Source organism: Impatiens glandulifera, chromosome 1, assembly GCF_907164915.1.
Source record: "Impatiens glandulifera chromosome 1, dImpGla2.1, whole genome shotgun sequence".
Taxonomy (NCBI): domain Eukaryota; kingdom Viridiplantae; phylum Streptophyta; class Magnoliopsida; order Ericales; family Balsaminaceae; genus Impatiens; species Impatiens glandulifera.
Window position 1 is genome coordinate 59928410 of NC_061862.1, and position 12750 is coordinate 59941159.

At 26.7% G+C, this 12750-nt stretch overlaps 1 protein-coding gene and 1 pseudogene across 1 annotated transcript; both read left to right on the top strand.

Annotated features, from left to right (window-relative positions):
- Positions 1-4274: 4274 nt before the first annotated feature.
- On the top strand, positions 4275-5325 carry LOC124924998. The gene is made up of 4 exons (XM_047465007.1): positions 4275-4413; positions 4499-4620; positions 4686-4831; positions 5051-5325. Exons 1-4 carry the CDS (start codon positions 4356-4358, stop codon positions 5196-5198), a joined length of 474 nt encoding a protein of 157 aa, XP_047320963.1. The 5' UTR covers positions 4275-4355; the 3' UTR covers positions 5199-5325.
- A 5135-nt stretch (positions 5326-10460) lies between these two features.
- Positions 10461-12513, top strand: LOC124929272 (annotated as a pseudogene).
- Positions 12514-12750: the final 237 nt, after the last annotated feature.

The window sequence follows — 12750 nt, forward strand, 5'->3', positions numbered from 1 at the left end:
ACCCAAAATGGGTGTTCTCCTCCAACCGAACTGCAAAACCAAACCCAAAATGAGATTTCTCATTTTCCCTCTTCAAAAAACCCAATATGCGTTTCACTGTTCACAACGCTATATCTATATTTTTTTTTTTTGCATTTAGCCCTTTAACTTTTACTTAATTAATTTTATATATTAAACTTACTTATATAATTTATTTATATTTTAATTTATTTATATGTTTTTATTTATTTATATGTTTTATTTATTTATATTTTATTTTATCTTATATTTTATATTAATTTATTTATATAATTATTAATTTAATTATAATATATTTTTTATAATACATAAATTTATATATAATTAAAAAAAATTATAATAATATTAAAAAAAATATTTTAATATATATATATATATATTATATATATTATTTTAATAAATTTTTATAATTAATTTATATTTAAGTTTAAAATATTTGGATGATATTATAATATTGTGGTGTAATTTATAAGTTTGTAAAAGATATGGGTGATATTAAAAAGTTATAAAAGTTGATGTAAGAATGAATATTATAAGAATATTCTTTTGGGTTTGAGAATGGGTTTTTCGGTTGGAGTAGAATTACTGTTTGATGTGACATTTACACCAAAATGAGTTTGAAATGGGTTTTTTCGGTTGGAGATGGTCTTATATAGGTTGCATGTGGTTTCTCTAATGTCATTTCTTACTCAGCAACATAATAAATTTATAAGAAGATACATAAGAAGATAAATTAAGGAAAATTTTATCTCTGTGTAAGTGACTTGTTTTGGTAAGGAATTATGTAACTATGAAAAATTGACTAAAATTTGTCTAGTCTTTATTCAAAAATATTATTCATTTTGGATATGAGAAATGAGTGGGCTTGGATATTAGAAATGAGTGAGCGAGAGATTTTGGGAAAGAGAATTTTAAAAGAATGTTTACTGAAAAAATAACAAAATTTTTCTTTCTTTTCTATCCTCTTTTTTTCCAGTGATATATTGACACATCATTCTCTCCCATTCTCTCTCCCAAATTTTCTCCCCTATCATCTTTGGATATATAATTAACTAATTAAATCACATTTCTTTCTCCTGTTTTCAAACTTTGAATTATTTGAAAGAATGTAACTAATATAACTCAAACAACCAAAAACCAAAGAAAAATATAAAATAAGTGTTTGAGTCTAAAATATTCATAGATATCCTATTGATCAAATGTGTAGAAGTTACCATAAATATGAACTCTAGACATTTTGAGTTAATAAATCATATTTTATTATTAGTCCTTATGATCATAATAAAAACTTGATTGGCCTTACTTGGTAAAGGACTATTTAAAAGCTATTAGTTATTCAAAAAGTAATAATTGGTAGAGATTTTGAGTGTGAAATAAAAATATCTATATGTATTAATATATAATAATAAACTATTTTTATTTAAAATATGAAGTATTATAATATTTTAATTAATTAATTTAGTGATTTAAAGTGAAAGAAATAATATTTAATTAAATTGTGATTCATAATTTATTTTTTCTAATTTTATTATATTGGAATAAAAAAGAAAGTTATTTGGATTTTAAATTCTGTAAATTATTATAATAATTTTTTTATATTTTAAATAAAAAATTTAAAAATAAATTACAAAAAATTTAGTCCATTAAATTAATAATTTAATGATTAGAATGATAGTGATGTAATAAAAAGAACAGTGTAAAATTATGATAGTTAATGAAATAGGTGATTTAATATATAAAATGATAATAAAATAAAAAAAATAATTAATTTATAATAATAAAATTAATTTATGATATAATAAATTTTAATTCTCTTTTGAATTATTTTCTTTTTTTTATTAATATTAATTATTATTATTATTATCTTTCTACTAAATTGTGGTATGAATACACCAACAATGCTTTGAGAGGTAATGTACAGATACACTTACGTATAATAGAGACATTTTAGCTAAATAAATTGAGTTGGTTTATAATCACGATATTTATACGATATTTATTGAGACTAAAATCAGTTTCTACATCAGGTTCTACCTACATGATCGGCCTTAAAAAATTGGAGGCCAATTCAAATTTAGATTTTGTGTCCCTAAAATTTATTTAATTATTAATTATAAATTTTATAATTAATATTTTATATAATATAAATTAATAATATATTATAATACGGGAGATAAAAAAAGATAAAAAAAAAGTTATATATATTATACAATATATATTTAATATTAAAAGGAAAAAAAAAGGAAAAAATAAAATTAATAATATAATATATAATTAATAATACTATGAGAAATTGGATTCATATACAGATATATACAACTACATATGTTGTCTTATACATCACTGATCAGAATTACTTTACTATGTTAATAAAATATCTAGTCATCTCTAAGCTCGATCTACGTGATTTTCAAAATTCATGTACGGACTTTGAAGGATTATAAATAGATACTTACATCATACACAGGGGCGGAACCACGTTCAATCTTACATGAGCATGCAGTAACTCGATCTCGATCGGGTAGCCCAAGTTTTTTATGCATATGACAATAACGACGGTAAAATATCGTCGTTATTGATGCTTACCCGTCACTAAAGTATAATAGCTACAGTAAAATTGTTTTATTTTGATTGCTTGCTTAATAATAGCTCGGATAGAACTTTTTAAAATAATTTAGTCCGGGTAGCTTTCAAATTCTGGTTTCCGTCTCTCATCATACAACACAAATAATAGAGATGTTATAAATAAAAAGAAAATTGAACATGTTTACAACCTGTATGGTGCTTATGAAGACTAAAATTATCCCCTAAATAAAAATTACATTGCAAGGTTGATGAAATATTCATTCCTCACTAAGCTCCATCTCCATCAACTTCAAAACCTCGTGCACAGTCACCATTGATAAATCCTAAAGAAGAAAGATGTCTAACTATCTTAATGCTGTAGGAAGATTGATCTTTGGATAATTTTGAATCCTCTTATCAAAATATCAACTTTAAAATCTGTTTAAGCCCTCAAGATTACCTTATGAAAAAGTGTTTGGAAGGGTAAGAGTTTGATGGTATGCATGGAGATAAAAAGGGAGATGGAAGATACACAATCAAACTCTGTTTTTTCAAATAGACCCATTAGTTATTCTGTACACATTTATTCTCACGCCAAAACTCAAATCACTGTAAATCAAGGAATTAAGTGTTATTACATATAAATATAGATCATTGTAATATTAAATATTCCGTTAAGATAAGTTGAAAATTCATTTTATTCTGGACCCTTCCATGACTTCTTTAGCATTTGAGTGTATTTTGTTATTTTTCACTGTTAAAATTTGACTGGTGTTATGTTTTGTTTAATGCAAAATCTTGTTTATTCTGAATTTTTTTAATATAAAATATATATATATATATATTTATATATATATATATATATATATATATATAATATATAGGAAACTCATATTAGCGCTAATGATAATTTCTTGAGTTCGTGTCCGTGTGTTCGTGTCGGTCGTTTCAGAAGTAAATGATCTGAAATTATATTTTATTTATTCAATAAAAAAAATTATTGAAATAGATATTTCAATTTGAAACTCTTTTATAGATATTTATTTTTATGAGTTTTTTAAAAAAGATTTTGACCATATATAAATATATATATATATATTATATATATATATATATATATATATATATATATATATATATATATATATAAATGGTTAGTTATTTGACAGAATATTTTTGACATTACTTGCCAAATATAGGTTAAAAACAATTTTTACTATCGTTTGAAAAAATTATAAGATGATTAATTTTTTTAATTAATAATTATATATTATATTATTTAACATCTATATTTTTGTTTAGTTATTTTGATTTTATTGACATTATTTTGAAATTTAATTTTTTTATATGTAACTTCCTATTTGAATTATAATTAATTCCATAAAAAAATATTAGTTAACAAAGTTTTTTTGTTTGAAAAAGTCAACTTATATATATATATATTTATATTTACTGTAATCATAAATATACTTAAATTGCAAAATTTTATTTTTTAAAATTACAGCAAAAAGAGAAAAGAAAATATCTACTTAAATTGATTTTCATATGTATAAAATTTAAATTACTAACGGCACTAAATGAATGGTGGATATATCCCGTGAATGCTTGCAGGCAATTATTGCTAATAAATATGGGCTATATATTTCTTTATTCCAGTCAGTTTTTGTAACATAAAAGTAACTGTTTTTTTTTTTTATAATTATTTTTCAAATTCAAATAATCCATTTCCCCCTTATTATCAATCTCTCCTTTGTATTCTTCCCCATCCATTGATGACGCAAACAAAAGAAGTCAGCATGCAGCTATCCAAAGAAAGATGTTTCAATAAAGGTGTTATCATATTCATTCTCAAATCTTTCTATGTTGCGTTTGTTCGTTCATTCCATTTATCACGTTTACAAATTTACATATTCAGGCTTGAAAGGATCGAGTTTTGAGGATGGAGATTATCTGGTCTTCAATTTAGATTATAATGGAGCCATTTGTATTGCGAAAGAGCACAAATCAAGAGCTGACTGTAGTGAAACGAAGAACGAGGTTTGTTGTTTTAAAACAATTTAAACTGTCGATATTCAAATAATTATGTTTTCTTTATGTTTCAGTTGCCGGAAAAGAGAAAGCTAAGCAAAAATATCGAGATAAATGAGAATTGGATTGAAGAGATTGAGATGGCTTTAATTCAATCAACTGAGGATTCAATTTCCACAAATGGAAGCTCAAGCAGCCAATCTTCCTTCTCATTTCCCATGTATGTTTGTAGCATTTGTTTTGAAAACTTCAACCATTGTCAATTTTAGAAGGGATTATTTGAAAATTTTATGGGTAAATTTCCATATTGCTTTCAACTTATTTGCTAATTAGTGAAAAGAATCATTGAGTAATAGTTTTTTTCATTTCTTTTTTCAAACTAAGCTTTTTTATATGGCTTAATACTAATAGAGATTGAGTCATGCATATTATTTTGCAGATTGAGTTGGAGACCAGTGGACAGTCCTACAAGAATGCCACCGCCAATGCCATTGCCAAAACCAAAGTCAAAGACAAAATCAAACAATCCTCTAAAATTAAGAAGGCAAAAACTCACAATTCCAATCCTTTCATGTTGGAGATTTTAAATATAAATTTTAAATATATTTGTAAATGTGTTGGTATTTCAAACCAGCTAGAGAATGAACAATTAACAAATGTTGGTAAAGGAAGATCTCTATTCTATTAGTACTTTTTCAAATTAAAGTTAATGAATCCCCTTTCCTTTTCTTTATTGATAAATAGATGCTTAAAAAAGGATATAATTAATAAATATCATATGGTAGGTTTTCGGGATTTCGGTTGACTCTTTGATTTATTTTGTGCTATGTGTAGTTTTGACCTATTCCGTTGAACTAACGGTTTAGGTGATTATTTGGAGATTGATGTTAATAATTGTGACATAAATAATTGAAAGTAGAACCCAAGACTTTTGAATGAATTTCACTAAATGAGCCAAACTTCAAAAGTTTGAAGTGTGTGTGTGGTCTCTACTCTCTAGTGAATTAATCAAAGCAACCAATAAAATTGTGTCATTTGGATGGGTAGGAATATTTGTGATTATTTACTCTCGGTTAGATGCAAAGATAGCAAAAAAATTTTAAAATTATTATAATAATAAAAGTTATTATTTCTATATTGCTCATAACTGTCTATATAAAGTTCAATTTTTTGTTCCGGCTTATTTAAATATTTGGTCGGTTTGAATGTTTGAACGGTTTTAGTATCGTTGAACCAACAAACCGAACCGTTCTGATCGGTTTTTATAAAAAGGAAACTGTAATAAATTCGGGTTGACCGATTTAATTTAATATTCGGGCTAGTTTGAACTATTTCAATTCGGTTTAAACGAACTGGTCGATTAACTTACTCCCTTAATTAAATATATAGTTTCAACAATATAATTATTTATTTTTCATAATTTATAAGAATTTTAAATTTATTTCAGTACAATAATTTAAAATTTTAATATATTATAATATAAATTATTTTAAAAAATATATATCATAAACGGTGTCTCGGAGAGATTCTCCGAAACCGAACAGATGAAAATGGTAGAAAAAAAAATCTTCCAAGTAGAACAGTGCATAAATGCACTACGTGTTCCGAACTGCTTCGTTGTAATCCCTAGGCACAAGCTAATTTAAAAAAAAAAGATTGGGTTGTTCATGGCCCGAAGGGTGTGACCCAGCCCATGAGCTATATGTAGACCACCCAATGTATTCCTCTCGAAAGGCCCAGATGCAAAAGGCCACCCAAAATGATAAGATGTCATTGACTTAATGATTTGCCAATGACAACTTTGTGACTAATAACAATTTTGAAGTAAATACTTCATTAATGTTTACCATTAATACAATTAATAGATCAATCTGATTCAATTAAATATTCAGTAAAACGGATCCATGATTTATAGTTGAGATGGTTTTGAAAAATATTTAGGTCGCTTAAAAAAATAACAATTTTTTTTTGAATAAAACGAGTGGATAAAAAATAAGTTTTACCATTTTTTTAATAATTAAATAAATAAACATTGAATTATATTGATAATTTTTAAAAAATTATGGGTGATATCACATTTGTACCGTAAAAAATGTAGAAAAACTTTTTCGGTAAAGCAAATCCCCATTGTAAAATATTGTCTTATGCAATAACTCAGTTAATAGCATAAGATAAGCATTCCCTCATGAATTGGATAATCATAATTAAAAGCTCCTCATTACATTGTTGTAAAGTTATTATACTAAATTTCTTATTAGTTTTTGTTGATTGAATGGCGGGGATATATAGTTTGATGAGAGTTATAAGGATTAATATTAATAATGGTTAGTTTGATGTCGTGTTAAGTAATAATAGTTGAAATTAAACTAATTAGAAGAATTTTATTAAAATAAATGAAAATGGAATATAAAAACAAAATAATACACTCAATTCTTAGCCGTGTAATTGAAACTAAATCGTATATCATATGAAATTGCAAAATAATTGGCATGCCATAGTTGAATTAGTGAGGTTTGACTTTTGAGTTGACTAATTTAAAATAATTAATTCAAATGACAATTAAAAAGGTACATTCATTGTCAAAGATCAAATGGATATTGATCAGACGAATGGTCAACTTGGATAGCTAGCTATTCATGTATGTCAAATTAATTGGCTATTGATTTACCTGTAACCAGTGATGAGTAGGGGTGTAAATGAGTCGACCCCCTCGGTCAAAGTTCGATTCGAGTTCTATCAAAAATCGAATTCGAGTCGAGCTCGAGTCAGTTCGTTTAAAATTCGAGTCGAATTCAAGCTTAAGTAAGACTCGCTTGATGACTCGTCGAGTTTTTTTGAGTCTAATCATATCATTTTTTTTATTATATTTAACTTTTTAATCAAAATTTGAAACATACCCATAAGATTATATGGATTTATTGTTTATGAGCCTTCCTAAAATATACTTATAAATTAAAAAATATATGGTATATAATACTTATAAGGAAAAAAATAAATTTATATTAATTTAATTATAAAAATATAATTTTTAAAAATTAAATCAAAATATAATTATATTGTAATATTATTTAATATTGTAATATTATTTAATATATGAAATCTCAATGTATTATATTTTAATAAAAAATAAAATTATTTTTATTTTATTATAAACTATTGTTAAGATATATTAAAATAATATTTATAAATTAAAAAAATATATAATACTTATAAATAAGTTATAAAAAAATAAATAAATTTGATATTAATTTAATTACATAAACATAATTTTTGAAAATTAAACCAGAATATAATTATACTATATTATTTAATATATATAATCTCAATGGGTTAGATTTTATAAGATATAAAATTATTTTTATTTTTCTATAAAGTGTTTTATTTTTCAAAATAAACATAATAGAGTCTAATATGTTTTTAAGTTCATCTCAAATATTATACACGACTTAAAAATATTCTTCTTAAACTTACTTGAACATGAATAACTCCCTTATGTATTCTACTTGTGTTTTACGCAAATGCGTCCATTTTACGTGAACCAAGTCCTGGTTAATGAAGAGTTACGGGGCGTAAAACAAAAAATTATGCGGAAGGTTGTACGGTTAGATGAATAGAATCTCGACTTCTATTATTTTTTTTAATATAAAAAATTAATATATAAATATATATAAATTCGAACATTTCGAGCCGAACTTGAGCCTATGATTATTTGATCGAGCCAAGTTCGAACTTAATATTGAAAGCTCGATTGAGCTCGAACTCGAACCGAGATAATAAAAAACTAGTCAAGCCGAACTCGAGCCATGAATAGTTCGAGTTCGGCTCGACTCGACTCATTTATCCCTAGTGATGAGTATTAATTTCTCTATTAATTAACAAATTGTTTTGCCTTTTAATTTACAAACGGTGGTCACTTCCATTGTCAATTGTCAATTAGTAATTTAGTACCTTCAATTCAGTGGTAATTGAGCGTTTAGTTTGATTCTTATTCCATATTAATGATCAAAATTTAAAGTGATGGTCAAGATAGTTTATTTTTTAGCATATAATATACCTATTTTTTCTTTCTCTCTATTTCAATTTCATTTTCATTGTATCTCACTCGCTTTCAAGTTCTATAGATCAATTCCAATTTTCGACTATTAAAATACAATAATAATTATGATTTTTTTCATGAATTATGTACTTTTATCAAGTTCAACGTTGTATTATATCTTTAACATACTCATTTTAAAAAGAATTTTTTTTGTGAACGTATTTAATATTAATATATATATAATTAATGATGCTTAATTTCAAAGTGTCCGGATTGCCGGGTCGAGAGTTGTGGTTAATTTGAATATATATATATATATATGTAAGAGTAAATGAAAACTTGGGAAAACTTGGGTCGGATTGTGGGTTGACCCGTCTATAAACTTAAAACAGTTAAAAGTAAAATAAAAAATGTTATATGTATATTTCGAACTCGCAACTTAATAAAACAAGTACAACCCTTTAACCAAGTGTGATTGAGATGTGGTTTGCCGATGAATAATATGTCGGTATTAATTGAAAGTGATTAAAAAATATAAACCAAATATTTGATTGACCAAAGCGTGAGGTCACGATGCTAAATGTTAAAAAATATGAATCAAATATTTGATTGACCAAAGTGAAAGTGTAAGGTCACGGAATGAGAGGTTCATTTGGAAAAAATATGTGAGCAGATAAATTATTTATCGAAGTGAATAAAATGTGGAATGAGAGTATTTTTTTTTTAATTTTAATATATTATTCGTGATTTATTAAAATTTTAAACATTGAATACATATTATTATCACTTTTTATTAAATTATTTTTTTTAAATATTTTTTCGGTGTTTATCGTACGATAATCTTTTTAGTTGAAGTAACTATATTCTAAATATTATCAATGAAGTAACTCTTAAATCTTTTAGGTAAGACATTACAATTTAGCATACTCATCTTAACAATTATACCTTAATCTTTTTAAACAAAACTCTTATAACTTGAGGTTTGAGCTATCATAATGAGTTTATGCAAATTTTTATTTTTATTTGTATTTCAATTTTATTTTTCTTGGTTTGATAAATGTTATAATCTCATGTTGGATTTACTAACAATGTTAGCATAACTAGATTTTTTTTTGTTTTAAATATTAAGTGTTGATTTTTTCACCCAATGTATCAAACTAAAAGATAAAGTAGCATTAGAAACTAGCCTAAACAAATTCACTTGTATAAAGCATTGATAACTTTTCCTTATTTAGTTACACCTACAAACAATACTAAACTTGTAAACCTAGTTCAAGGCCAAGGATAAGGTTCTATTTCTCATACCATCGAAAATAAATTGATTTTTTTTTTTTTTTTTTACATTTATAGGGAAGAAAACAATATTAATGTGAAAAGAAAAGAAAATGAAGTAAAGTATTCTTTTGTGTTAATTTTGATTGAAGAAGTAAGATATTTCAAAATTTTAATTTATTAGATTATTTTTTTTTTTGTTTAAAAATTAAAATGAAATTTTTATTTCAACATAAGACTATATATATTAATGAGTTTAATTGATTTATATTTTTTAATTTTAAATAAAAAGAGTTCGACATTAATTTTTTATTTATTTAAAATTTAGATTTTATGAGTATTTTATTATTTTGGGATTGAATGGCTAATTAATTTTGGTTGACTTTAAGCAAGTTGTAAATATTAAAACCCAACCAATAAAAAGGACCCACTTGATTAGTTGCGCAATTCATTAATAAATAACAAAGATAAGAAAAAAAAAAGTCCTATATAATATTTCTATATAAAACACACTAATTTCTTTCTTTTCTTTGGACCAAACATGGATCTAACAACTACTACCACCTTGTTATACGCCTCTCTGATCTGCATCTTCTTTCTACCAATAATTTTCATCTTTTTCTCATCTCATAAACGCCTAAAGAGAAACAACATTAATCCCCCATGTCCATCACCCACTTTTCCGGTCATCGGTCATCTTCATCTCCTAAACGGCCTACCTCATCGGACCCTTCACCAACTCTCCCAAAAACTAGGGCCTGTCTTCTCCCTTCAACTGGGAAACCAGTTTGCTGTGATCATATCTTCCCCATCAGCAGTTGAAGAATGCTTCACCAAAAATGATGCTGTTTTAGCCAATCGTCCATTCTTTATTTCTGGAAAGTATTTAGGCTACAACCATACCACCGTGATTAATGCACCTTATGGCGATCATTGGAGAAACCTGCGACGTCTCATGGCAGTCGAGATTATGTCCACCAGTCGTATCAATAGTTTCTTATCTATTCGACAAGATGAAGTCAAAAATCTACTTCAAGGCCTTTATCAAGTTTCTTCTTCCACTTTTGCACATGTGAATATGAGGTACCTATTGTATTTTACCAGAGAAGAGTACTATTCAACTAAGATAACTCAAATGCTAAACTTAAAGGATTAAAGATCACAAATTTGATTCCCACTTATAACGCTTTAAGTATAGTAGAGTCCATGACAAAAGGTCTTACATTATACTAAGTTCCTAAATTAGAAAATAAAAACTAGTTTATATTTAGAGCGTAAAAACTAATATTGTTAGGGATAAAGTCTTTATCAAGCAATATATTTGTTATACAAGTTTATGTTTAGAGAAAATATTAATTAAAAATAAGGTTACAACATAAACATACATTTAGTCCTGTTTTTTATTACTTAATGATATGTTTGTTAAATTATTAATAAGGTCCCGGTTATCGGAGCTATCATTTAATGTAATCATGAGGATGGTTGCCGGTAAAAAGTACTTTGGCCAAGGAGAACTTTCGGATTATGAGGAGGCTAAGGAATTTAGGAATATTGTAAGTGAGGTGTTCGAGAAAAGTAGCGTGTCAAGTCCAAATGAGTTTTTGCCAATTTTAAGGTTATTTGATTATGGTAACTATGAAAAGAACTTGTCCACGCTTCAAAAGAAGATGAATGTCTTCTTCCAACGCCTCATAGATCAACGTCGTCTTTCCAATGAATGTAACTCAATGATTGACCACTTACTTGTTTTACAAGAAAAGCAGCCAAACTACTGAAATCATCAAAGGGATTATACTTGTAAGTGACATAATTTCATCAATCTTTCTAATTTTCAATCTCATATTTGAAGTTCTTTCTTAATCACTTTTAAACAAGTTTTAACATGTAGGTTATGATACTTGCTGGTATGGATACATCATCGGTGACATTGGAATGGGCATTGTCACTATTAGTAAATCACCCCGAGGTATTGATGAAGGCGACCACCGAGATAGATACCCTTATTTGTCAAGACCACCTAGTGGACGAACTTGATCTTGCTAAACTCCCTTATCTTCAAGGAGTTATCTCTAAGACTCTTCGATTGTTCCCAGCAGTACCACTCCTTCTCCCCCACATGCCATCAGAGGATTGCAAGATTGCTGGATTCGACGTTCCTTATGGAACAATGTTACTAGTAAATGCATGGGCAATTAATAGAGATCCAAATGTTTGGGAAGAAGCAGAAAAGTTCAAACCGGAGAGATATGAAGACGGAGAAGCTGAAAAAAGAAACAAAATAATATCATTCGGATTGGGGCGAAGGGCTTGCCCCGGAGAAGGGTTAGCCCAACGTATCATGGGGCTTACATTGGCATCACTAATCCAAAGCTTTCAATGGAAGAGGGTAAGTGAAAACGAATTAGTTGATTTAACAGAAGGGATAGGCATCACATTGCCTAAAGCTCAACCACTCGAGGTCATGTGCAAGGCTCGCCATATCTTGCACAAACTTTTTTAATGAGTCGTCCTCATTCATATTTATACTAGCTCTTTCATTATTTATTCTCTTGTTTTGTATTTGTATCACTTAATAATAAAGCCCTTCCATTGTGATGTTGTAAGTGTTGGGAAAAACGTATATTCTATTCCCTACTTGATTGAAAAATTTAAGAGCAAATAAAGCACAAGTAAAAGCGGAAATAAATAACACAATGCACACACAATATTTTTACATGGAAAACCTCCTCAAATCAAGGAGTAAAACCACGGGACTTTACGTCCAATTCAAGTTTCACTATAATTAGAGTCGAGAATACAAACAAGGTATAACAACCTTTTAATACTGCAGA

Excerpts from the sequence above, each read along its gene's own strand:
- LOC124924998 (XM_047465007.1), top strand. The coding sequence starts at position 4,356 with ATGACGCAAACAAAAGAAGTCAGCATGCAGCTATCCAAAGAAAGATGT. Across the intron at positions 4,414-4,498 it reads AGAAAGATGTTTCAATAAAG|GCTTGAAAGGATCGAGTTTT; the intron begins GTGTTATCATAT and ends TTACATATTCAG. Across the intron at positions 4,832-5,050 it reads TCTTCCTTCTCATTTCCCAT|ATTGAGTTGGAGACCAGTGG; the intron begins GTATGTTTGTAG and ends ATTATTTTGCAG.